We start from the raw sequence: 24,033 nt of genomic DNA, 5'->3' as shown, positions 1-24,033 counted from the left end.
CGGGAGGCAGTGGAAGACAGGGGTGCCTGGCGTGCTCTGGTCCATGGGGTCACGAAGAGTCGGAAACGACTAAACAACAAAATTTCATAAAATGTATACACCGCTTGATTGTAAACCAAACCAAACCAAACCAAACCTCAAAGCAGTCTACAAAAGATAAAAGGGTAAAATCAAGAAAAATTGGCAACCCCACTTTAAAACAAACCAGCGTTAAAATACTTAAACAGATTCAAGTTGCCTCAGCTTTCTAAGCATCTGCATAGGCTTGTCTAAACAGGAATGTTTTTAGCAGGTGCCAAAAAGTGTTTGCTTGATCTCAATAGGCAGGGAGTTCCAAAGTGTTAGATGCTGCCACACTAAATGATTGAGTTCTTACAAATGATGGAATGTGGCAATTGGATTCCAAAAGGTTCCCCACTTAGTATAGAGAGGAACATTCAATCATGTGAGTCCTTACCTGTAAACTGAACTGGTACCACCCGAACTCAGGTTTCCTGATAATAATAAACACATCCAGAAATGCCAAAGCCTCTTAAGTAGTTAATGAGGATTTTTATTTTGCCTGTGTTTACCTTAACTTTTTGTATCTCGGGGGGAACCTAGATTGTGGTCTTGCCTCTGCAGAACAACACTAAAAATTGTCTCCTTGCAATTTAGTGTACTACTTATCCTTATGAGAAGAAAACAAAAACAAAAGCTGAATGTTTACTCTTGAGTTTTTAATTTCTCAGGTCCGTAGAGAGTACAGGAAATTCTTCCGGGCCAACGCTGGAAGGAAGATCTACGAATTTATACTTCAGAAAATTGTACGTTTCCCTCCCTCCTTATACAATTACTGCAGCCAATCATCATTCACCTGCAGCCAGTCATCAGAAAAGAATAGCAAACACAATCATTTGAAGTTGGTTTATTTCTCAACATACATAAGATGGGCTGATGGGAGGAATACATAGTACATAGAGAACAACACTGCTTTCTCTATTAGTGTGTTTTGTTTTTTTAATTATCTGTGCTGCAGCTGGCAAAGTAGACTGCATTTAACCAAAAACAAAAAGTTGCTCAACTCCTCACAGCAGTGCCACAGAAAGAGCAGGAGTACATGAGCCCATGGCTTGCTGTGGCTTAGTCTTGCAATGCTAAACTGTGGTTTGGTGCCAGTGTTGAGAACCTTTGTTCTTCCAGATAATTGCTGAGCTACAATTCACATTCCCCTTGGCCATTGGTCATGCTTGCTGGGATGAGTGGGAGGTGTAGTTCTGCAACATCAGGAGGGTCCAAAGGTTCCCTACACCTGGGTTAGTATCGCATCAGAACCAGCTCATTGGCTTAGTAAAAAGTACAATGGTTTTACACTCAGTTGTTGCCAACAGTGTAATATCTTTTTGTGTAAATGAAGCTGGATGTTGGTTTGCTAGATCTTGTGAATAGGGAATGTGGTTGTATGAAGCCTGCTTGAATAAAAAAATTTTTAGTCATTTAAAAGTAAAAAACAAACAAACAAACCACAGGTGCTTAATTCTTCTTACCATAGATGCAAAAGTATTTTTTGGAAATGAAGAATAAGATGCCTTCTTTATCGCCAATCGATAAAAACTGGCCAGCAAGGCCTTATCTCTTCTTGGATTCGACTCACAAGGAACTGAAGAGGATATTCCACTTGTGGAGGGTAACCATATGATACAAGAGTTAATTGTATTTGTTTGTTTGTTTGTTTGTATTTTTATTTATAGTCTGTTCTACCTTCTACTCTCAGCCACTCAAAGCAATTTAAAGAATAATATAGTGTTTTGCTTTATTGTTGTTGTATGAAACAGATAGAAACATAAACATGAAGCACTGGAACATCTGAACAAATAAAATACGATAAAAGCCATTAATAAAGGACCAGGGAGACAAAACATGCAGTGGTCCTTATTTTTCATTAGAAGTGTCTCAGCAAAAATATGTATATTTCAGAGACTGTCAATAGTTTCAAATGGCATCAATCCAAAGAGACTGAAATTGCTCTTGGGTTTCATTTGTTAGTGGGGAGCTAACATTTTCTCCCCATGAAAAGGTAGTGCCTTTAATCTTCCTTAGTAGCGCCTGTATAGTCATCAATCTTGTGAGAGAAGGTAGCTATTAAATTCTATTTACAGAAAGCTTAAAGGTTTGACTGCCTTACTGAACTCAAGCAAAGTCCAACCTGGGAACTGTGCACACGTTATGTGGAACTTCCCAGATAAACTGGTGGAAGTCAGGGTTTTCTGTTCTGTCTCTCTCTCCTCTTCCTTCCTCAGTTTAGTTAAGTTGCTGAGGATGGCTGAATCAAAATGAGAAGCGTAAGCAACAGTTCTTGAAACAGACCTCTGGGTGATTTCCATATTTCCCCATTAATCTACACTTTCCCCATCCATTAGAATTTCCTTAAGCCTTGTATTCTGGCCTGTATGTTACTAATTAGTTTTATGAGGCAGAGGGAACATGTGTAACGATCGCTGTGAGCATATCTGTTCATCCTGCGAGATTTAGTCAGAGGAGTTATTTAAGAAGCAAAAGGTAAAGGTATAGGTAAAGGGACCCCTGACAGTTAAGTCCAGTTGTGAACGACTCTGGGGTTGTGGTGCTCATCTCGCTTTACTGGACGAGGGAGCCAGCGTATGTCCGCAGATAGCTTCCGGGTCATGACACCAGCATGACTAAGCCGCTTCTGGTGAACCAGAGCAGCGCACGGAAACGCCATTTACCTTCCCGCCGGAGCAGTACCTATTTATCTACTTGCACGTGCTTTCGAATTGCTAGGTTGGCAGGAGCAGGGACCGAACAACGAGAGCTCACCCTGTCGCGGGGATTTGAACCGCCAACCTTCTGATCGGCAAGCCCTAGGCTCTGTGGTTTAGACCACAGCTCCACCCCCGTCCCAGATAAGCAAATGGTAGCCAAGTAGAATTTTTTATTTATTTTATTTTTTTACATTTTGATGCCCTGCCTAGGTTGTCTTCTAATGAATGCGTGTTCACAGGGAAACAGGTAGAAAATAAGGTACTTCTTGTGGAGCTGATTGCTGTGTTTATATAATTGCCTGTGGGATGTGACTGATTCAATCCAGAAATGCATTAAAATTGGCTTCTTATGCACAAAGGGAATAGCAAGCCATGGCAGCTGCTCTTCCGAAGCCACTTTCAAAGAAAAGCTTTGTGATTCATCTGTAATGCTGTTTTTGTAGTGTAAAAAGTACCGGGACCAGTTCACAGACCAGAAGAAACTGGTTTATGAAGAAAAACTGGAAGCTAGCGAACTTTTCAAGGACAAGAAAGCTTTATACCCAGCCAGGTAATGAGCCGTTCGGAGGCCTATGCTGAGGCTGCAAGATTGAAATGACCTTATTTCATATAGATTGAGGGGAAATTTGCTAGGAAATCCTACTTATCTCTACTAGCAGATGCTGCCCGTTGTAGGCTTTCACAACTTTGTTTATCTCCATGGACTTGCCCAGAGAGCTTATATTACATGGATTATTGCCTTATTAAATTACTTCTTCCAATGGCTTTACATCTGGAAAATTGAATCTAAGTTGATTAAGCACACTGAACACGCCACGTACAAGGCTATCGAATTTAGGTACTATGTAGGTTTCAAATGGATGTTACATAAAATCATATCATTTTTTTAAAAAAACACAACTTTACGCCCTTCCCCATTTCTCCCATGCCAAAGTGCAAGAGAGGGGATTATTGAAACCTAGGAATGAAGAAGCTTTCTAGGAGATGCCTTGTCATTTAAAAATTACACACTTCCCAGGAGTGTGTTGTCTTGTATGTGTTTGCATCTTCGTGAGGCCTGCCTGGTATCAGTCAGCAACTCGCACAAATATTCTGAAGAAGGGATTTTATTTATTTATTTATTAAATGAAAACCTCGCATTCTAGGAAACCTCTGTGGGGAGCAGGGACTGATAGATTGTGGAAACGTAGATCCCTGCGTGACGACCGTGGAAAATTCAAGTTTCATGCTAGGGATTATTAGGGAAAGGATTGAAAATAAAACTGTCAATTCAGTGATGCCCTGGAAAAAGGCACAGAAAAAGGAGCAAGATCTCTGTGAAGAAAGACCACATTCATATCCATTGAAGCTCCTAGTTTAGTTTATGGGGGGGGAGGGGACAACACAATAGTGGTTTATAAACTTAAATGTGGTTTGAAGGAATTTGAGATTTCTCAACTTGGGGGTCATCCGGTGAAAATTAATTAGTGGGTGATGCAGGAAAGATGTAAGGAAGGACTGTTTTGAACACAGCCCATAATTAACTTAAGACGTGTGTTCGGATACCACTCAGGTCTTTTTTCACTTCGGTATTAAAACAAGCAGCCAAAGTTAAGTTCTTTATCTTATCAGTTTCTTAGACAGGTAGGAGCCGGTCGTCATATGTTTGGATGAATCTCAGGCAGCACTCCTTGTTCCAGACAGGGGTACATACAGTTCATATTCCTTCAGGGGTTGTAACACTGTCTGCATTCCTTCTTCCTTTGGAAGCAGGGGGAAAAAATCTAATGCAAAATGACGACAAAAAATTGTTTGGGGATCTTAATAAGTGTTGTAAGAAATGTCTTCTTTTTGTAATTAAATATATGTTGGGTGTCTGTTTTGATAGCAGAGTCCTCTGACATGGTTGTGGATTAGACCCCTGGGCTGCATGGCTATAGGGCTATGTGTTCCTCTCACTGGGTTTTGCTCTTGGGGTTTGTACCCCAGTCTCAGTTTCCCAGATGAGGAAATGTGTCTAAAGTAGCCAGAAGTGGTAATTGTTACATCACAAATACTGGATTTCCTGTGAGGCAAAGATCTGAGGGGCAAAGGATTTTATTTTATTGCCCCTACAAGGTCTTAATTTTTCCTACTGATTATAATGTGGAGGCATGGCTCCCTTAATAGTAGGGGGAAATTGAGTATACAGGAAACCCAGAAATTCTTCTTCAGCCTAGGAAAATTCTGGGGGCTGAAAATCTCATCATTCCTTTCAGGTTGACCATAGTGAGCTAGCAAAGTTACCTTCCAAACCTGTAATAATAGTGGTGATTATGATGTTGACGATAACAACAACAACAACTTTATTATTTATATGCGTCCCATCTGACTGGGTTGCCCCAGCCACTCTGGGCAGCTTCCAGCAAAATATAAAAAACACACATAAGAGAATTTTGTCAGCATCTCCCATTAAATGCTCCCTAATCAGCTCAGGATCGCAATACCTCAAGGACTGCCTCCTCACACATGAACCGACCCAGACCCTTGACCATAATCTGAGGCTATTCTTTGTGTGCCTCCTCCATGAGGGCTCCAGAGGGTGGCACCACAAGAAAGGGCCTTTTCTGCAGTGGCTCCCTGCTTGTGGAATGCTCTCCCCAGGGAGGTTTTCCTGGCACCTTCATTGCATGTCTTTAGGCGCCAGGTAAAAACATTCCCCTTCTCCCAAGCCTTTTGATAATTACTGGGTACTTACTGGATAATTAAACAGTCTATGGCCTTTTAAACTGGGGCGGGGGGTGTATTGTTTTTCTTTTGTTACTGTGTTAGATATTTTTCTGCTTTTATATTGCAAACCGCCCACTGATTCCTGGATGAAGGGCAGTATAGAAATTTCATTAATCGCCAGGCAAGTGGCTGTTTGCAAGCTTGACTAAAGGCATGCCAATGGAGCCATTTTATGAGCTTTCTTCATCTCTTTCTTTCTCTTGTCTCCCTCCAGTGTTGGGCAGCCTTTCCAAGGGGCTTACCTCGAAATCAGCAAAAACCCCAAGTATAAGAAACTAAAAGATGCCGTGGAGGAAAAAATCATCATTGCTGAAGTAGTAAACAAAATCAACAGAGCAAATGGAAAGGTAAAAAAAAGAAGAAGCTTATACCCAATGAGATTCACTTTTTGTTCCCTTTGACTTATTTTACATAAGCTTATTACTGTGTGAAGCAAAAGCAAAAAATGTTGCTCTTAATAATCCTGTATCCCCAGTGCTATGGTCCTTAATTCTAGTTTGCCTTATTTTAGAATAGCTATTCCCAATCGTGATGGAATGTTCAAAGGCATAAGCATCAGTGAGACTTATGACTTATCCTGTCCCTAGTTAACTAGATCCTTATTCCCATTTCCGTAGCCATTTTGTAATTCATTCCCCCATTTCAAGATCGCGAATTCATTTGGAAAGGGTGGCCCTTTCGCCACTGAACCAAAATGGCTGCTACTTTTATCATGTAGACTTGAAAAATCTTGGTACAGTGGTACCTCGGGTTACATACGCTTCAGGTTACAGACTCCGCTAACCCAGAAATATTACCTCAGGTTAAGAACTTTGCTTCAGGATGAGAACAGAAATCGTGCAGCAGCGGGAGTCCCCCATTAGCTAAAGTGGTGCTTCAGGTTAAGAACAGTTTCAGGTTAAGAACAGACCTCCGGAACGAATTAAGTACTTAACCCGAGGTACCACTGTACAAGCCAGACCTTGTTGCATTGCTTCTTTAATAGCTACCCCTATGTATTAGCCCCATGAATAATCCCTGTCGTTCTTCCTCAGTGCACTGCTAGGATTTTCCTGCTCACAAAAAACAACGTGCTGCTTGCCGATCAGAAATCAGGGCATATCAAATCAGAGGTTCCTCTAGGGGACGTCACTAAGGTGTCCATGAGCTCCCAGAATGATGGCTTCTTTGCTGTGCATCTCAAAGAGGTAGGTATGAAATCCTGTATAATATGAGCAAACGCTTCATAATTCAAAACTCATGATGGTAGTAAATCACAGCCTATACAGAATAAAATGGGAATTTTCTGTTATCCCGCTATCTGCACACTGTATGTGTAAATACATAATGTTTCCTTTGAACTGGCACCTTCAACTATGAGTTTACTATACTTTCAGCCCCTTCCCTATTTTTTCCCCCATTTGAACAACATACAGCAACAATAACTTGTCCAGTGGTACATTCCTCTAAAGTTTCGTATGTACTATATACAGTGGAACTTCTGTTTTTGAACGTAATCTGTTCCAGAAGTCCATTCGACTTCTGAAATGTTCAAAAACCGAAAATCAAAGTGTTGTCAGCAAAGTGAATGGTGAAAATGGAAAAACGCGCTACGAAAGCTGTTCAGCTTCTGAGGCGCGTTCAAAAACAGAAGTATTCACTTCCAGGTTTTCGGTGTTTGGCTTCCGAAACGTTCGGCAGTTGAGACGTTTGAAAACCGAGGTTCCACTGTAGTATATAATAAGTTTATCTGTGTATTATAAATTTTAAAATGCTGTCCACAGGGATCCTTGTGTTGTGGGCAGAATAAAAGTATTTTCCGTCTCATTTGTAAAGGAAAAGACGGTGAAGCACGTTTCACCAAAAATGTCCTTCCTTGAAGTGCCTTCTGTGCCGAGTAAGACGCATTCCAAATATTATTTAGCCAAACTTCAATAGGGATTTCAATAGATGGTTTCCAATACTGGGCTTTGGTTAATTGAGCTGCTGATAACAGAAAAAAATGCTACGGGCTTATCCACACTTATCCTTTGCCGCATGCTTTCCAGACACAACTCCACACTTTATAGCTCCTTGTCCAAGTGCTCTTTTCCCCGCTCACTTTCCCTGTGAAAACCTGCTCTCTAAAGCTGAAGCGCAGCAAACAGCAATTCAAGTGTTCCATGGATTGCTGTTTGCTCCAAATCAGCTGCAAAGAGCTGGTTTTCAGGAAAGCTCTGGGGCAGGAAAAAATAGCACCGGGAAGCAGAGCTCTAAAGCTGAGGGAAAAGCTAAGTGCAGATAATCCCTGTTTGAATTCAGATCGAATGATAACGTGCGAGTTTCCTTTTCTGTGCCAGGGATCTGGAGCAGCTGGGAAAGGGGACTTCCTGTTCAGCAGCGATCACCTGATTGAAATGGCCACGAAGCTTTACCGCACCACGCTCAGCCAAACCAAGCAGAAGCTCAACATTGAAATATCCGATGAGTATGTCCTGGCATTTGCCCACTTTAAACAGCTTCTGCTGGGAGAATTCGAAATGACTCTAAATGAAAAGATTGGAACTGATTTAATAATATGAAAACAAACTGAAGGTTAAAAATAGGAAGGCTGATGAGAAACAAACTACCATGGAGAGACAGGGAAAGCACGTGGAAGCAACAGCCTTGAAACTGTTTAGCGAGGGGGCCACCACAAAAGCGGCCACACTCTTCTCTCCATTTCCCCAACCTGCCTGACTACAGTTGTAAGTCTGGGAAGCCAGTATTAGGACTCCTCCCTACACTAAGGTAGTTTTCAAAAAGAACTTCATTTATCCCTTTGCTGCCTTATCCAGCATTGCTCCCTAACAATATCCAAAGCCTGCCCACATGATATGGGTCAATGGCCCATCTGGTTGTATGATTTGGATCTTTGGGTCTCTCTCTGCTATTTGAGGAGGGACGCACATTTATGCTTTTAAAACAGTCTTTTCAAGAGTTATTTCTTAGCCCCAGCTTCATCTTGACAATTTGACTGGCACTTAGTAATGTGTGGAACATAATTGATTCCACTGCATGAGCAGTTTTCTTACTCTTCCTTTGAATAAGAGGCGATAAAAATCAGAGTCCCCTAGTAATCTTGGTGTGTGTTCTTGTAAAACGGGGGTCTTATGCATTCCATTACTTTCTCACCCGTTTATTGCTATAGAATTACTTGCTCGCAGGAGGGTCTGGAAGAAAGGGAGACTTGTGAATTTTCAGATGACTTATTTTTGGCGTAAGCTGAATTGTCACCGCAGATGGTGTTTTGGAGCCCTTTTTTATGCAATAGGAGGGGAAAATGCATTTAATCTACTAGTAAACCATAATTTTCGATAGCCTTTGTTTCCAAAGGTGCCAGACTTGATCAAAATTAAATCTGTGTGTGCTTGGTAAATATTTAGCACACTGGATGAGTCTGCTTAAAGCAATTTCAATAACACTTACGTGATGTAACCCTGCAGGTCTGTTTCCTAATGATGCAAACAAGGCCAGACTATGGTAATCCCTAGTGTACAACTACTTGTGTTCGCATTTGTGTAGGTAGGGGGACTGCTAGTTCTACAAAGCATTGAAAAGGAGGTATACAGGACTTGCAGGGAGCATGTGAGCTTATGGTCTTCAAACGCAATTATGGTTGTGCTTGTATGTTGCTCCTTTAGTCTAGCAATGACATATGTTTATACAGGTGTACCTTGGTTTTTGAACACCTTAGTTCTTGAACGTTTTGGCTCCCGAACGCTGCAAACCTGGAAGTGATTGTTCCAGTTTGCGAGCTGTTTTTGGAAGCCAAACGTCCAATGGGGCTTCCACGGCTTCCGATTGACTGCAGGAGTTTCCTGCAGCCAATTGGAAGCCGCACTTTGGTTTCCGAAAGTTTTGGAAGTCAAACAGACTTCCAAAACTCATTCCGTTTGACTTCCAAGGTACGACTGTATTACCAGGTGTCCCTTTGGGGCAGAGGGATTGAAAAGAAACTGAGGAGCAGTGCTTAACACCTTTAATTGGGACTACTGCTCTGCCCCTAGAAACTGCATGAAAGGCGATGGTGCATTGGAGCTCAGAATATTAGTTGTGGGGCACTGCAACTCAGGGACAGACCATGTGCTTTTGCTTGCAGAATGTCCCAGGTCCAATCCCCAGCATCTCTGGGTAGGGCTGGGAAATATTCCTCCCATGATTCCCTGGAGAACTTAGCGAAGGCAATACTGAAGTGAACAGACCAATGATTCGACTTTGTGTAAGGCGGCTTTTATGAGCTGGGGGCCATCAGCCACCAACAGATGAGGAAGGTGCGTTAGGTTTCTCTACATTGGCTTACAGCAGCATAACTACTTCCACCATCCCTAGCTAGCAGGACCAGTGGTCAAGGATAATTGGAACTGTACAGTCGTACCTTGGTTGTCGAACGTTTTGGCTCCTGAACGCCGCAAACTCGGAAGTGAGTGTTCCGGTTTGCAAACATTCTTTGGAAGCCGAACATCTGACGTGGCTTCCGATGGAGTGCAGGAAGCTCCTGCAGGCCATTGGAAGCCGCGCCTTGGTTTTCGAACATTTTCGGAAGTCGAAAGGACAACCAAGGTACGACTGTATTCCGAAAACAACCAGAGACCCAAGTTTTGGAAACACTGGCTTAGAGCAACTGTTGCCCTTCTTCTATGCATCATTATTTGTTGTGGTCCTTTCCTTGCAGCCTTTCAGACGATGGCGCATGATGAAAATATGAATAAACATTGCTCGCTAGGACTTTATGTAGTTAACTGGTGTTTGGGACAGGATTGGTGTAACCCTGCTGACCGTTAGCCACAGTTTTTCAGTTGCTGGCTGACGTGCCGTTTATGTATTTATTTAATCAGTTATTCCTCTCCTGCCTTTCACGATTGTAATCCATCTAAAGTGGATTACATGTTACAGTGCATTTTTTTTTTAAAAAAATAAGTTTTAAAGATGTGATTTAGTTGAGGGAGGGAGAGAGAGAGAGAAAGAGTGCAATCCATCACCAATGATGGATGGAGCACTGCACTCTAAACGGCTGACCACTTTTGCCATAAGGTTTTAGGGGAAGGGAGTGAGTGGATGGGAGTTCTGGGCTAATGGCTCATCAGGGACTCCCAACTGGGTAGGTGGAAAGATGTACTCTGTAGAAGCTCTGAAAAGATCAGGCTCCTTTGTCCCAGGAGCTCTGCAGTTAGTTTGATTTGTGGCTTCTGGTTTAAGGCAAAAATCCTTTTGAAGTGTGCTAAATCCCTGTTGGAAACCTCGCTTAAGATAAAATGCTGGAAAGAGAGACTGCCTCTTCTAAAAGGTGGCGTGCTTTCCTGCTTTGTTACCAATGGGATCTGTCAGTGCTAAATGGTGCTATGATGTTTATCTTTATTGTTTCTGGAGCTGCTGTACTGAATGTGGAGGAGGGGAATATTCAGTAACACTTAAACTAATGGTTTGCAAGCTACTGGGAATTTAGCCTAGCCACTTGGACGTAGCAAAGCCAAGAGACGGGAGAGGGTGTCCAAGAATTCAGTTACACAACTTGGACAGGGCTGAGTAGGAAATAACGTGGTCACTGTGAAAAGCTGAATAATATGAAAATGAAGGGTTTTAGATATTAAATGGATTCAGATAAGCCCTAAATTATCATACAGCAGATATGTGGGAGCCAGGGCCCAGATGTAGCCAGTTCTACCCTACCCGACCAAGATGTTTCTTAGAAGCTTGGTTTTACCTTATTATTTTTAAAGCCTTTCCAATGGCTGAGAGAACCCTCCAAATGTGATTGTGCAGTTTGCCTTGAAGAGCATTCCTTACATGCAACAAGGATGTATCAGCATGTTGTTTGAAAAGCAAGGCACCGCCGACCCAAAGTTAAACCGTTGATTTCAACTGGAGAGGGTTGGACACATGCCTTGCTTCCTCGTTGCAGTAAATGGGGTCTAAAAAGTGATTAATTTTGGCTGAATTGTGCCCATGGGGGTTACTTTTGTAGGACAGGGCCTGGTGTGTTGAGCAAAGAACCATTCAGTCTATCAGCAGCAAGGGAGAGGAACATTCTGATGGGAGCAGCTAGAAGGGAGGAGGGTTGAAATGGGTAGGAAGAAGGGACCAGGCTTTGGAAATTACACTGGAGCTACATGGGACGCAGGTGGCGCTGTGGGTTAAACCACAGAACCTAGGACTTGCTGATCAGAAGGTTGGCGGTTCAAATCCCCGCAACAGGGTGAGCTCCTGTTGCTCGGTCCCTGCTCCTGCCAACCTAGCAGTTCGAAAGAACGTCAAAGTGCAAGTAGATAAATAGGTACCGCTCCGGCGGGAAGGTAAACGGCATTTCCATGTGCTGCTCTGATTCGCCAGAAGTGGCTTAGTCATGCTGGCCACATGACCCGGAAGCTGAACGCCGGCTCCCTCGGCCAATAAAGCGAGATGAGCACCGCAACCCCAGAGTCGGCTGCGACTGGACCTAATGGTCAGGGGTCCTTTTACCTTTACCTTACATAGAAATAGTAAGCATATACGTAGGAATACTTATTTTATGGATCTCTGTGGGTGGTTAGACACATGTGGAAGCAGGAACAGTGATTCAAATGGTTAGTCAACATTGTGCCCTCCATATATTGTTGGATTCCAGCTCCCCTCAGCCCCAGCCAGCATGGCCAATGGTCAGGGAAGATGCAAGTTGTAGTCCAACAACATTTGAAAGGTACCACATTGGCTATCCTTGGGTGAACGAATCTGCTGAGGGCCGGGGGTGGGGGCTGTTTCTGAATTGAGGGATTTGGTAAGAATAGTTCACAAATAGGACCAGGTTAGGTAGTACCCCTTAGAGTACACCTCATAGGAAAAGTGGACCGTTTGTGGAAAATGTGGGCTTTTCAACTTCGTTTACTAACTCTGCCACCCTCCAAAAAGGTTTCTTTTTATTTTTCAGAATTGCTTTGACTTGACTTTAGAGCAGGGGTCAGCAAACGTTTTCAGCAGGGGGTCGGTCCACTGTCCCTCAGACCTTGTGGGGGGTTGGACTATATTTTGAAGGTGGAACAGAACGAATTCCTATGCCCCACAAATAACCCAGAGATGCAGTTTAAATAAAAGGACACATTCTACTCATGTAAAAACACACTGATTCCTGGACCGTCCGCAGGCCAGATTTAGAAGGCAGTTGGGCCGGATCCGGCCCCTGGGCCTTAGTTTGCCTACCCATGCTTTAGAGGATTAAAAAAGAAAGACATCACAGAATACATTAGCTAGCAAAGATTTCATGACTTGAGAATAGAGAGCAGTCAGTTTGCAGTGAGCAATTAAGACTTTGCTTTCTTCTGTCTTATGCAGAAGGAGGATGAATGAGTCTCTTGGTATCTTCCTTGTTCCATGAGACCCACCAGGCGGGGTTGGAGGAATGTGTCCCATTTTGACTCCATTATTTCCTCGCGTCAAGTGTGGCGGGGAATAAATATATCTGTACTCAATGTGCTGGAGGCTGGGATACAGCTGAAAAACATTTTGCGATTGTTTCAGCCGGCAGTAGAATTTCCGGCACACCATATTGAGCCAATCTTGAACGTAAAGCCAAATTGTGACATTTTGTATTTATTCCAGTGTCTGCATTTTGATTTTATTTTTGTAAAAGCACGCTAAGTGCTGAAGGGCAACACAGTAAGTGTGTCAGCCACCTTCTATCCTTTTCCCTGTATGATTCTCTCTGCTGTACTCCGTGCTCTAGCAACTTTCCAGATTGGATTATTGCAACACACTCTACGTGGGGCTGCCCTTGTAGATGATTTGGAAACTTCAATTGGTCCAAAACAACTCTCAAAATATGAAGATTTCTTTAATCAAATAGCAGCCCTAGTATTTGCTTTTTAAAAGGTACTTGGCCTGATACCCGAGATAGAAAATCTGGACATTCTTCTTGTCTGCCCTCAACAGTAATATTTCTATTTTTTTTTAAAAAAGCAAACCTTTTGTATTTGTTTAAAAACCAATAAAAATTTGTTTTTTTAAAAAGCAAACAAAAGTATCTGGCATTTGCAACCTGTTAATAACCCGTTAATAGAATGTACAACCTGCCTCACTGCCTGGTATAAGCAAATTTTGGAGGTGGCTCACTCACTTAGCACTATGGAAGATAAGCAAAAATCAAGGGTGACGGGAGGGGGGAGTCGATTTGCAGTGAGTTACTGGGTAGGAATATCCAACACTGGCCATATTCAGGTCCATTGATTTTAGCATGTCTTCTCCAAGTATGATTAACGTGAGATAATCACCTTCTATTTTATTGCTAATATAAAGAGGGCTTGTGATGTGCTTACGCTTCTTTGCTTTCTCCTTGCTGCTGCAGCCAGCTGGGACAAACGCCATACCAAACTGAAACCTGTTTTTTTGCACCTCCTAGGTTCCTCGTTCAGTTCAGACAAGACAAAGTGTGCGTCAAGTTTGTGCGGGGCAACCAGAAGAACGGCAACGTGCCCACTTGCAAGCGAAAAAACAACCGGCTTCTCGAAGTTGCTGTACCTTAATTTATGCACGCACTCTCCCTACAATTCTCCATAATGGTGCAATTTTACTCATTTGGCGGGGGGGTGGGGTGGGATTTGAGGGAGGGGCAGTCTGCTAAAAGGTGCGACTAACTTATTGACCACCACCCCCTTTTTTTCAGTTGTTACAGCTTTTGGTTGATTTTTATATACAGGCTTTGTGTGCTGATAGCATATTATAAACAGAAGGATGCCTTGTCGCATATACTTTCTGTGGTCATTCCTTACTTTTTAACGCCGCATATCGTAAACCCCGTACACTTTCACGGCCCATTCCTCATATTTATTCTTTAGAGCAGAATCCTTCGCCGCAGGCTATATAGATCCATTTCCTCCCAACCCTATTCTGTGGCAGAGCTCAGTCCAAAGGGTTAATCATAAACCAGGACTGGAGAGTCTGGCAAAATTCTGGGGCTGCTGCAGCTACCTTGTTAATTGCAAACAGCACAAAGCACCAAGTAATTTGATCTTTAATGGAATATGTGGGGCAGGAAACCCTAATTCTGCAAAGCAGAAGGAATGTACGACTGCATTTGTAGCAGCTGCATATGGTTTTTTGTTTTGTTTTATTTACAGTGCGGGTGGGGGAAACCTAGCATTCTGCCTCAGACTTTTTAATTGTCAGCTTTTAATGACTTAGTAAGACTAGGAAGCAGAAATGAATCCATTAAAGAGGCAAGAAGTGCGTTAAACAGTTCACAATAGCCACACAACAGCGCAAGGCATCTCTTTTGTTCTCTATGGGGTCTCCCACCCCTCTTTAAGACCCTTCAATTTTTAAAACTCCTTAAAAAGCAGTTGTTTGCATGGGGAAATGAGAGGGCAAGGTATTTTACACTACGTGTCAAATGAAGGGATAGAGGAATTTTCTCTCTCTCCCCCAGATGTTGGCATGCGTGCTGTACAATGTGCAATAAAGCATTCATACAACTTGTGAAAATTATTTATAATAACTTCTGTGGGTAATAAAAGAGGAGAGATCCTGCGTATCTGTTGTGAGGACTTAAGTTAGGCTAGTTCTATCTTAATGTTGACGTTATCACTTTGGAAGAAGGGGAAATCATTTCGGTGGGGAGGTATGATGTACATAAATTTGATATTAATGATAAATAATTGTTTTAATTCTGTGCTGTTTGGTACTCTTGTGATAACCATATTTTTGTATTTCAACCAGTTTTATATAAGTTTGTGTGCCTGATATGTAATGTGTGCACAGAAACACTTTACAATCAAGAACTGCGTTCTAAACTTCCTGAATGGAGATTGCAGCTTAAAGCCTTGTATAAACCAGGAGAATTAGCGGAACGCATTGATTTATGGAGTATCGTTTTCCAGTGTTTAGACAGAAGTTAGCTAAAAGATTGTTGAATGTGACTGTTTGACTTGTTGATGTAAGGATGGTTTTAGATCTATTGTATTCTCAGACTGATGCAAGAACTTGCCGACAAGGAAAGGTTTCCGCACAATATGTGCAATGCAAAAAACAAACAAACCCAAGTATAAATAAAGAGAAGCTTTGAAGCAATGGCTCGTCGTGTTTGGCCTTGGGTTATTTATCAGCCAACAAATACGTGGGTTTTTTTAAGAGTGCAGAGTAGAAGAAGTAACGACAGCAGATCTATTGATAATATAGATTCCCCCCCCCCCACCCCAGATGCATTTCTTAAATAGAAATCTTCCTGCATCTGTATTTCCATCCCATTTGATCTTTGGTGAAGTGGCTTCAGAAGAGCTTTTAACCACTTGAGCTGCTGCTTCATATTAAATGCAGAAAACCCAAATTTACACAGCTCATATTAAATAGTAGCTTCACCATCTGAACTAAGAGGATTCTTCCAATATATGGAGCTGAATGTGACCCCAACATCTCTGCTTATTTGTGTGGCCATGGAACCAAATGATGCTATTCAGATGAAGAGGCAGGAGACCACACAGATTGGTTTCTCAGTGGCTGGGGTCAGCAGGAAACAGGCCTAGCTCCCAGCCCAATAGTGCCCCCAAAATGAACCCCTTTATCCCCATATAAGTGGGTAGGCAGGTATGATTAATTCATGTGGGAAAAGTAAAACACAATTAAAATTCAGGGGATCTGCTTACTAGGGCTAGGAGATATATCAATATATTGTCCAAAACCAGTTTGAAGTCCATATCATGATAATTGGTTTCATCATTTCGGACCTGGCAATATATCGCAAGTCATGGGCATGTGTGTTTTACGCAAAAATCACTATGTAGAGAAAACCATGAAGGCAGCCAATGCCCCTACACAATATATTGATATATTGTGATGTTTAGCTGGTGATATATATTTCAGTGTTGAAAACCGGATATTGCCCAGCCGTAGCTGCTACAGTGAGGATAACATTTGACCTGCTGCCTCGACCACCACAGATAAAGAGCTGGCATGGAGATGGAGAGCAATATCTCCCTGCTGGAAGCGAACAGATGTCATTTGGCCCTCGTGGAAAAGAGCAGGATGCAGTCCACAAGAACATTGCAGGGGGGACATGTTGCAGACCGTGTTAAAGAAACAAAATGAAAACCAGACAGGAGCAACCCAGTGGTTTTCTCTCTGGAGGAAGAAACCTAAAATGAGATAGAGGAGTATCCTTTCTTCAACTTCCGTTTCCTCTCTATGTTTTTAATAATCCTGTCTTTAGTGGGAAAGTCTAGCCATCCTTATTAAGAGACCCGCCCAAGTCCCTTAGAGAGGCATTGTCTCTTTACAAGATGCTTCCTGTGCAAAACCCGTGAGGACCAGTGGATAATCCGTGGAGTTTGCAGGCTTCATCTCTCTGCTGCTTCTCGCATCTGTTTTAAGCCTCTGAGTGTGGAATGTTAAGGGCTGGGAAAGAGAATGGACCACTGGGGAATTTTACAGCCCACTCTCATCCCCTCCCTTATATTTTAACATGGCAAGAAAGGCTACAGCTACACAGCTCTTTGCTCACTGACCTCAGCTACCCTCTGTGACTCGTTGGGAAAAGTCAGCAGAGGACTGCTTCTGGCTGTCACCAAGGCGGATTTTGCAGATCAGACCACCAGTTATGGCCAAAAGCTTTCTTTTGATGCGTGGCTTTTGCTGCAGTGCACTCTCCGACGTGATGAGCATAGGGGAGTTTGGCAGAAGGAAAACATGGCTCCACAGAGGGAGATTGTACTTTATGCGCTCTTCCATTCCCCCACCTCTGCAGAAATCGGTGGGTGAAATGCAGTTTTTGCATTGATCGTGAAACCCAGGAGTGGTAAAGTTTGGAATCTTAATTGTTAAAGATTCAAGTGTGGCTCTGTCCTTCTCCCATCTGAATCTCATTAAGCACATGTCATTTTTCTTCTGTTTTTAATTTACCATTTCCATCCCTATGAGCTGGGCTTAAGATCCACATTTCTGTCCTTATCGACAATCCAACTGCTGATGAGACGTGCAACACCTTAGAATTTAGTGTAGATAGTGCAATATCTGTGCGCTTTGTGCTCCCCCCTTTTTGGGGGGAGGGAGGGTGCAACACAGAGCTCAGGCTTGGCATTCTGGAAGACACGGCTAAGGTCATGCATACACTCAGTGCTAGAAAAAGAGGTGCTGGAACTCACCACGAAACTTCTCCCTTGTTCTCTTAGCATGGCAATGGCGTCTACCTGAGAGGTGCTGGAGCTGAGCTCTGGCTGAAAAAAAGCCCTGCGTACGTTAACTGTCTGTCACACAGCTTCTATTTTGCTTGACGAAGTAACATGAGATAAATGTTTTCCTCTGGAAAGGACCAGTATGGTGAGCATTGGACTCAGATGTTGTCTAGGAAGTTCTCCTGGAGCAGCAACATGGGTCAGGAATGGCTTTGCCCAACTTAGGCTGATGCACCAGTTGCAGTCATTCCTTATGATGATAAAGTAACACACACCTGAGGTTGCAATGCAGACCTCAGATGGATGCAGTACAGTGGTACCTCGGGTGACATACGCTTCAGGTTACATACGCTTCAGGTTACTGACTCCGCTAACCCAGAAATAGTACCTCGGGTTAAGAACTTTGCTTCAGGATGAGAACAGAAATTGCGCGGCAGCAGCATGGCAGCAATGGGAGGCCCCATTAGCTAAAGTGGTGCTTCAGGTTAAGAACAGTTTCAGGTTAAGAACGGACCTCTGGAACGAATTAAGTACTTAACCCGAGGTACCACTGTACTGACCACTGAGGGGCACCGTTTTGTACAGATTAGTTTTGGTTATATCTTATACATTTCTGATATTTTGAATAATTTTACCATTTTGGAAATAACTAGAAATGTTTTTATGTGTATATGAAATAGATAGACCATAGAGTTGATTGGAGGTTACGTAATGTAAGAAGTGAAAATGCATTTAATTTTAAATATCACAGTCACACCTTCATCTTATTGGAAAATGTATTCATGGTTCTAGTGAGCTATGGTTGATGAAGGATGGGGGGGGGGGGAGAGACGACCTTCTGGAACTCAGTACTGCAAACAAAAGGCAGGAAAAGCTAAAGAGCAAGCAAAGCAAGAGAAATTCTTTGTGAAATACCATTGTACCCAGAAAGCAATGGGAAGAACAGGAATTGCTGAAATTAGCTCTTAGGAAGCTGTGGTGCTCCCACTACAAATGATATAAACTCTAAAGCAGAAGTTTAATCTGAACCTTGTTTGTATATGTTCCAACTGCCAATGTGTTTTGTTTGTTTGATCCTGTAGTTTTTAATGAAAATATTTGATCTTCATGTGTCTCTTGCCCAAGAGGCCTGGAGGGTGGCAATATGAGAACAGACCTTTTCTGAGGTGGCTCCCCATTTGTGGAATGCTCTCCCCAGGTGCTTTCATTATATACCTTTATGTGCCAGGCAAAAACATTTCTCTGTAACGAGGCCTTGGGCCGATTGACATCCAACGCCCTTTAAAAATGTTTGGGAAGGGGGCAAGTCATTGGATTGTGATTTTATATTGTGAACTGCCCGAGACCTGTAAGTATAGGGCAGTAAACAAATTTAATTAATAACAAAAATAATGATGATGATGATTTGAATTGCCATAAGCTACATTGAGTGATGCGCAGCATTAGAAAGGTGGGGCAGAAATGAAAAAGTAGGATGTTGACATGATGCCACAATCAGCTGTTTTTCACCAACACTGAAAGGTGGTCCTGGCGATTCATTAGTCCAGCATGAAAAATAAAACAGTTTCGTGATCCTACAGCACAGCAGAAAAGTCATTTGTCATGTTGGGCGAAACTAGTAAACAGAACAGGAATGGAGAGTGGGAGAGGTAGAATAAAAACCATTGCATCTTAGAGAATTGTTTGGAGATGTCGTTAGATGTTGTGTTTTTCCAGAACCAGCCTCTTCTTGGGCGAGAGAGACTATAGTAGCACGTAGCAAATAGCTGCAGCTGGGGCATAGCAAAGAGGCACATACATGCTGCTTTCTAGGGATTTACAGATTGTATGTTTATATTCTGGCATGCTCTTTCCAGCTCAAACATTCTGCATCCTGTCATTGGGGAAATTATATGCAATATCCTCAAATGGGACAAAACCCCATTTTTTCATGCAGGGGGAGGAGGAGGGTTTCCTTCTTTCCTTCTCCCCCGCAAAAGCAATTTTGCCTACTTCCAACAGCTTTTTACGTGTAGAGAATGAACGTGAATAGACGCGTAGGCAGAAGCAAGAAAGGGTCGCCCCATTGCTCTGCATCTTTTGGAATCATGTTCCCTTGCTCCAGATGTTCTGCATCACAAGTAGAGAAATGTTTGGCATTGGATTTTTGTTTTAAACTGATTGTTGATGGTCTCCCGAGACAGCCTGTGACAAACTGTATAATAAAAATGTTAAAAATAGTGCGGCCATTCCCTGGTAAAGCAAAAGTTCCCACAATTCAGTGTGCTGGGAAAGTTGCTGAACTTTCCTTTGACAGAATGTGCTGGTCCTCTGCTTTTACAACCTTCCACTGATCCCCAGTTCCTTGTTTACATGCAGTTCTCCTCCTGCCCTCTCCAAGTAACAGTTGGTTCCGACTCCTCCAAAAACAATGGAGGAATATCCTAAGAAACTTCTAAGAAAAGCGCTTGATACAACTGCAGATGGGGAAATATTTGATGAGCAATGCTTGACTGAAGGCAAAGATTATAGCATACCCCCCAACATGAAAATAGAGATGTCCTATTTAATAATAATAATAATCATACCCCACCCATCTGACCAGGTTGCTTCCAAAAAACTTCCCTATACAGGCAGCCTTCAGATGTCTTCTAAAGGTTGTATAGTTACTTATCTCCTTGGCTTGGAGGGACACATAATTCCATACCGTCCAACATTTCTCCAATGAAAAGAGGGTGTCCTACGGAAAAGTGGGACATTCCGGGATCAAATCGGAAACTGGGACGGCTTCTGTAAATCCGGGACAATCTCTGGAAAATAGGCTGAAAGCAATGGACCTTTCGATAGACTTCCGGGGTGGCGCCATCGGCAATGGCGGACTCCCTCTGAACAGGAGGGACTAGCTCCGCGGGAAACGGGTCTTTTCCGCTACGGCGAAGCGGGGACCCTTTTAAAAATCACAGACGGATGAAGCCTGTGACCATGGGACTCGGCGGGCACCTTTAGCGCCCTCCCCCAACTCGCCAAGGAACCCACTAACGGGCTCCGAAGTGAAGAGGGGGAAGTGGCGCGGTGCTGTGAGTCAATTGCTATTTCCGTGGAGAGAAGCCGCACAGCCATTGCCGGAGAGCGCTGCCTTTTTCCTGGGACAATTTGGACTCTAAAATAAGCACCCGTGAGTACTTAGACTTTGAACAACTGGACATTAGATAAGGACTTGCGAGTAGAAAGGAATTGGATTTTAAAAACCTATTTTAATTTGGTACGGAACGGGAAGGTCTAAACAGGAAGTCAGCCTCCCAGTCTTCTGTAGACAGAATAAAGCAAAGACAATGTAAACTAGAGCTTAGAAAATCGCCTTTAAGGGATTGGATTTCATCATTTAAAATTGTGGAACCCCCCTTCGACAGCAGGAGAAGGAGGGGGATCTTTTCTGGACCGTTTAAAGTGAGTTTAAAGTAAAGTAACTTTCCTCCGTCCTGATCCTGGAGCGGGGTGTCAGAACTGACGTTTGAAGTTCATTGACCAGAGACAAGCATTTTGACAGATAGCTAAAAGAAGAGAAACATAGCGATTCCACTGCTTCCCTTCACATTTTTAAGTAACAAATATTGACAAAGTATCTCAAAAAGGGAAACTTTGTTGCAAGAACAAATAGGAGTTTTCCCCCTAGAGGGAGACTGTGTAACTGTAACCAACTCCAGCCTCCGGCAGCTGTTATAAGATAACAATCGTGGGAACAGGCATTTGACCTTGCAGGACAATGTATTCAGAAGCTTTGTTGTGTGCTTTCTATAAAACAAATGCCCTACTGGAACAATTACATGAAAAGGTGAATTGGATGGCGACTTCGACTAGAATTTTTGAACAGGCAGTGGGAAGTTTTGAACAGACAGTGGGAAAATATGTGGAGCCCACTCAGGAAGTAAATCAGGAGTGTGTCCTGACAGAACAGGCCCAACAGGAATATGAGCTTTCGGACTTGACAAATGAACTTGGAAAAAGCCAGATTTGGAAAGAAAAAGTTTGGTTTGGCTTGGAAATGGGGGGCTGGATTGACCCCCCTATGCTGGGATGTTTGGACTTTTCAAATCTGACAATGGGCTGTGGAGCTGCCTTATCATTCCTGTGCCAAAACAAATGTAGGGAAAGGCAAAGAATTAAGGAGTATCCAAAGCTCTGCAAGTTGTCCAGTTCCACAGCTTATTCCTTGTTCAGAGGTTCATGAGAAGTTCTGCACACTTGAACCATTAGATTAAAGGTAAAGGTAAAGGGACCCCTGACCATTAGGTCCAGTCGTGGCCGACTCTGGGGTTGCGGCGCTCATCTCGCTTTATTGGCCGAGGGAGCTGTCGTACAGCTTCCGGGTCATGTGGCCAGCATGACTAAGCCGCTTCTGGCAAACCAGAGCAGCACACAGAAACGCCGTTTACCTTCCCGCTGGAGCGGTACCTATTTATCTACTTGCACTCTGATGTGCTTTTGAACTGCTAGGTTGGCAGGAGCAGGGACCGAGCAACGGGAGCTCACCCCGTCATGGGGATTCAAACCGCCGACCTTCTGATCGGCAAGCCCTAGGCTCTGTGGTTTAACCCACAGTGCCACCCGCATCCCTTACCATTAGGTTAGGATTGACTATATCTGTAGGAATGTGGTTTAAGCCTGCAATCCTAGTAAAGTTTAATTTGGATTAGACTGGGACAGGCTGGTGCTTCATGACCACAGCAAATGATATCCTAACATTGCAGCCCACTTGCGCAAGAATCCTATTCTTAGCATAGCGCAGCAGCCAAATCCAATGGGTGCCTTGTGTTTTTGAAAGACCTTGCACGCCTGCTATTCTTATATTCGGGGACAGTCCAGCTTTTCACACCAACTCTTGTACTTTCTCTTGCAAAACATCGCGCCAACTTACTAATGTCTGGATCTTGCCTAATACATGCATCTCACTGAGGAAATGTTGCAAAACGGAAAGTAAATGCTACACATCGCTCTAGAAGCCAGTGATTTTTATTCTCGTCATTATCTCATTCTCTGCAATATAAAAGAAATAGTCTTTGGGTACCAATCTACTTAAAGAAGATGCTTTCTCACATCTTTTCAGCCACCTGCATTGCTAAGCTATTTATGCCAGGTGGAAATAGGAAATTAAGGATGTATAAATCTTGTCTAGTACCCAAATCTCCACTTTTCAGTAAGCCTCAATTTTTGTAGTTGCTGCAGGTTTAAAGTCATGGCTGCTTATTGTGTATTCAGAACCCTGCGTGCAAATCCATTCAAATTATTTATGGTTTTCTCCTGTACCACCTTTTGGTAATACAGATTTTCCCCATCTCCCGCCCCACAATGGTTATATCTCCTAGAGATCTATTTGATGGAGTGATTTTACAGAGTTTGATTTGCAAATCAGCCTCACCTACAGAACTCGACCCCCCCCCCCAAAAAAGCATGCGAAAATGCTGATATTAATAAAAGCAGCATAATCCCAGGGCTGAACAACAAAATGCAGTATTGTAAATCAAACTGGGGGTGGGGGGGGGGAGATGGGAATCTGTGATATACAGAAATTATGCAAATAGGCAGTCATGAATATGTGTTCTCCTATTTTGCATGATTTACAACAGAGGCCTCTGTATGCTTGCTTAGAAGTACGTCCCATTGTGCAGTGGGGCTTACTCCCAAGTAACTATTGTACTCCCCGCTGCATTAACCTCATGGTATCAAGGTTCACCCCTTCCATCTCCTCCTAGATTCTCCATAATGTTGTTTCATGGTGTCCTATCCTGCAGCCTTATCTCAGACCCTCCAAGTGTCCCTATTTCTGATTTGATCCCGGATTGTCCCCGTTTCCCTTAGGATGTCCCTATTTTCTCTGGAGGGATTTTGGAGAGTATGGAATTATGCCACCTCTGAGCCAAGGAGATAAGTAACTATACAACCTTTAGAAGACATCTGAAGGTAGCTCTATCTAGGGAAGTTTTTAAATCTTTCATGTTTTATTATGTTTTTATATACAGTCATACCTCAAGTGCTTCGGGTTGAGCGCGTTCGAGTTGCGCTCCGCAGCAACCCAGAAGTAACAGAGCGCGTTACTTCCGGGTTTTGACGCTCGCGCATGCGCGGAAGCAGCGAAACGCGACCCACACACGCACAGACGCGCAGTCGCATCTTGCATTCCATTCGGGATGCGAACGGGGCTCCGGAACAGATCCCGTTCGCATCCCGAGGTACCACTGTATGTTGGAAGGTGCCCAGAGTGGCTGGGGCAGGGGTCGGCAAAGTTTTTGTGGCTTGGGCCAGTTCACGGTCCTGCAGACGCCGCGGTGGGCCGGAATGTGCGCAAACGCTATTTCTGGAGCTCCCTCTGGCACAGAGGAGGCATGCGCAGCTTCCCATTGGCTACAGGAGCTTCCTGC

The 24,033-nt window shown here is 43.2% G+C and overlaps 1 protein-coding gene across 5 annotated transcripts in view; it reads left to right on the top strand.

Annotated features, from left to right (window-relative positions):
• The window catches only part of MYO1B (myosin IB), a 158,769-nt gene extending 143,227 nt beyond the window's left edge, over positions 1–15,542 (top strand). For all 5 annotated transcript variants that reach the window (XM_081023491.1, XM_081023490.1, XM_081023493.1 and 2 more), the window contains 7 exons: positions 732–806; positions 1,532–1,666; positions 3,206–3,312; positions 5,725–5,857; positions 6,545–6,697; positions 7,829–7,956; positions 13,876–15,542. In XM_081023491.1, the coding sequence (XP_080879617.1) occupies positions 732–806; positions 1,532–1,666; positions 3,206–3,312; positions 5,725–5,857; positions 6,545–6,697; positions 7,829–7,956; positions 13,876–13,999 (855 nt within the window). In that variant the 3' untranslated portion in view covers positions 14,000–15,542. The remainder of the gene's footprint in view (positions 1–731; positions 807–1,531; positions 1,667–3,205; positions 3,313–5,724; positions 5,858–6,544; positions 6,698–7,828; positions 7,957–13,875) is intronic.
• The last annotated feature ends 8,491 nt before the right edge of the window (positions 15,543–24,033 follow it).

This window comes from Podarcis pityusensis, assembly GCF_964106645.2.
Source record: "Podarcis pityusensis genome assembly, chromosome: 1".
NCBI classification, from domain to species: domain Eukaryota; kingdom Metazoa; phylum Chordata; class Lepidosauria; order Squamata; family Lacertidae; genus Podarcis; species Podarcis pityusensis.
Note: the sequence above shows the minus strand (reverse complement) of the source record. Positions and strands in the feature narration are given on the sequence as shown.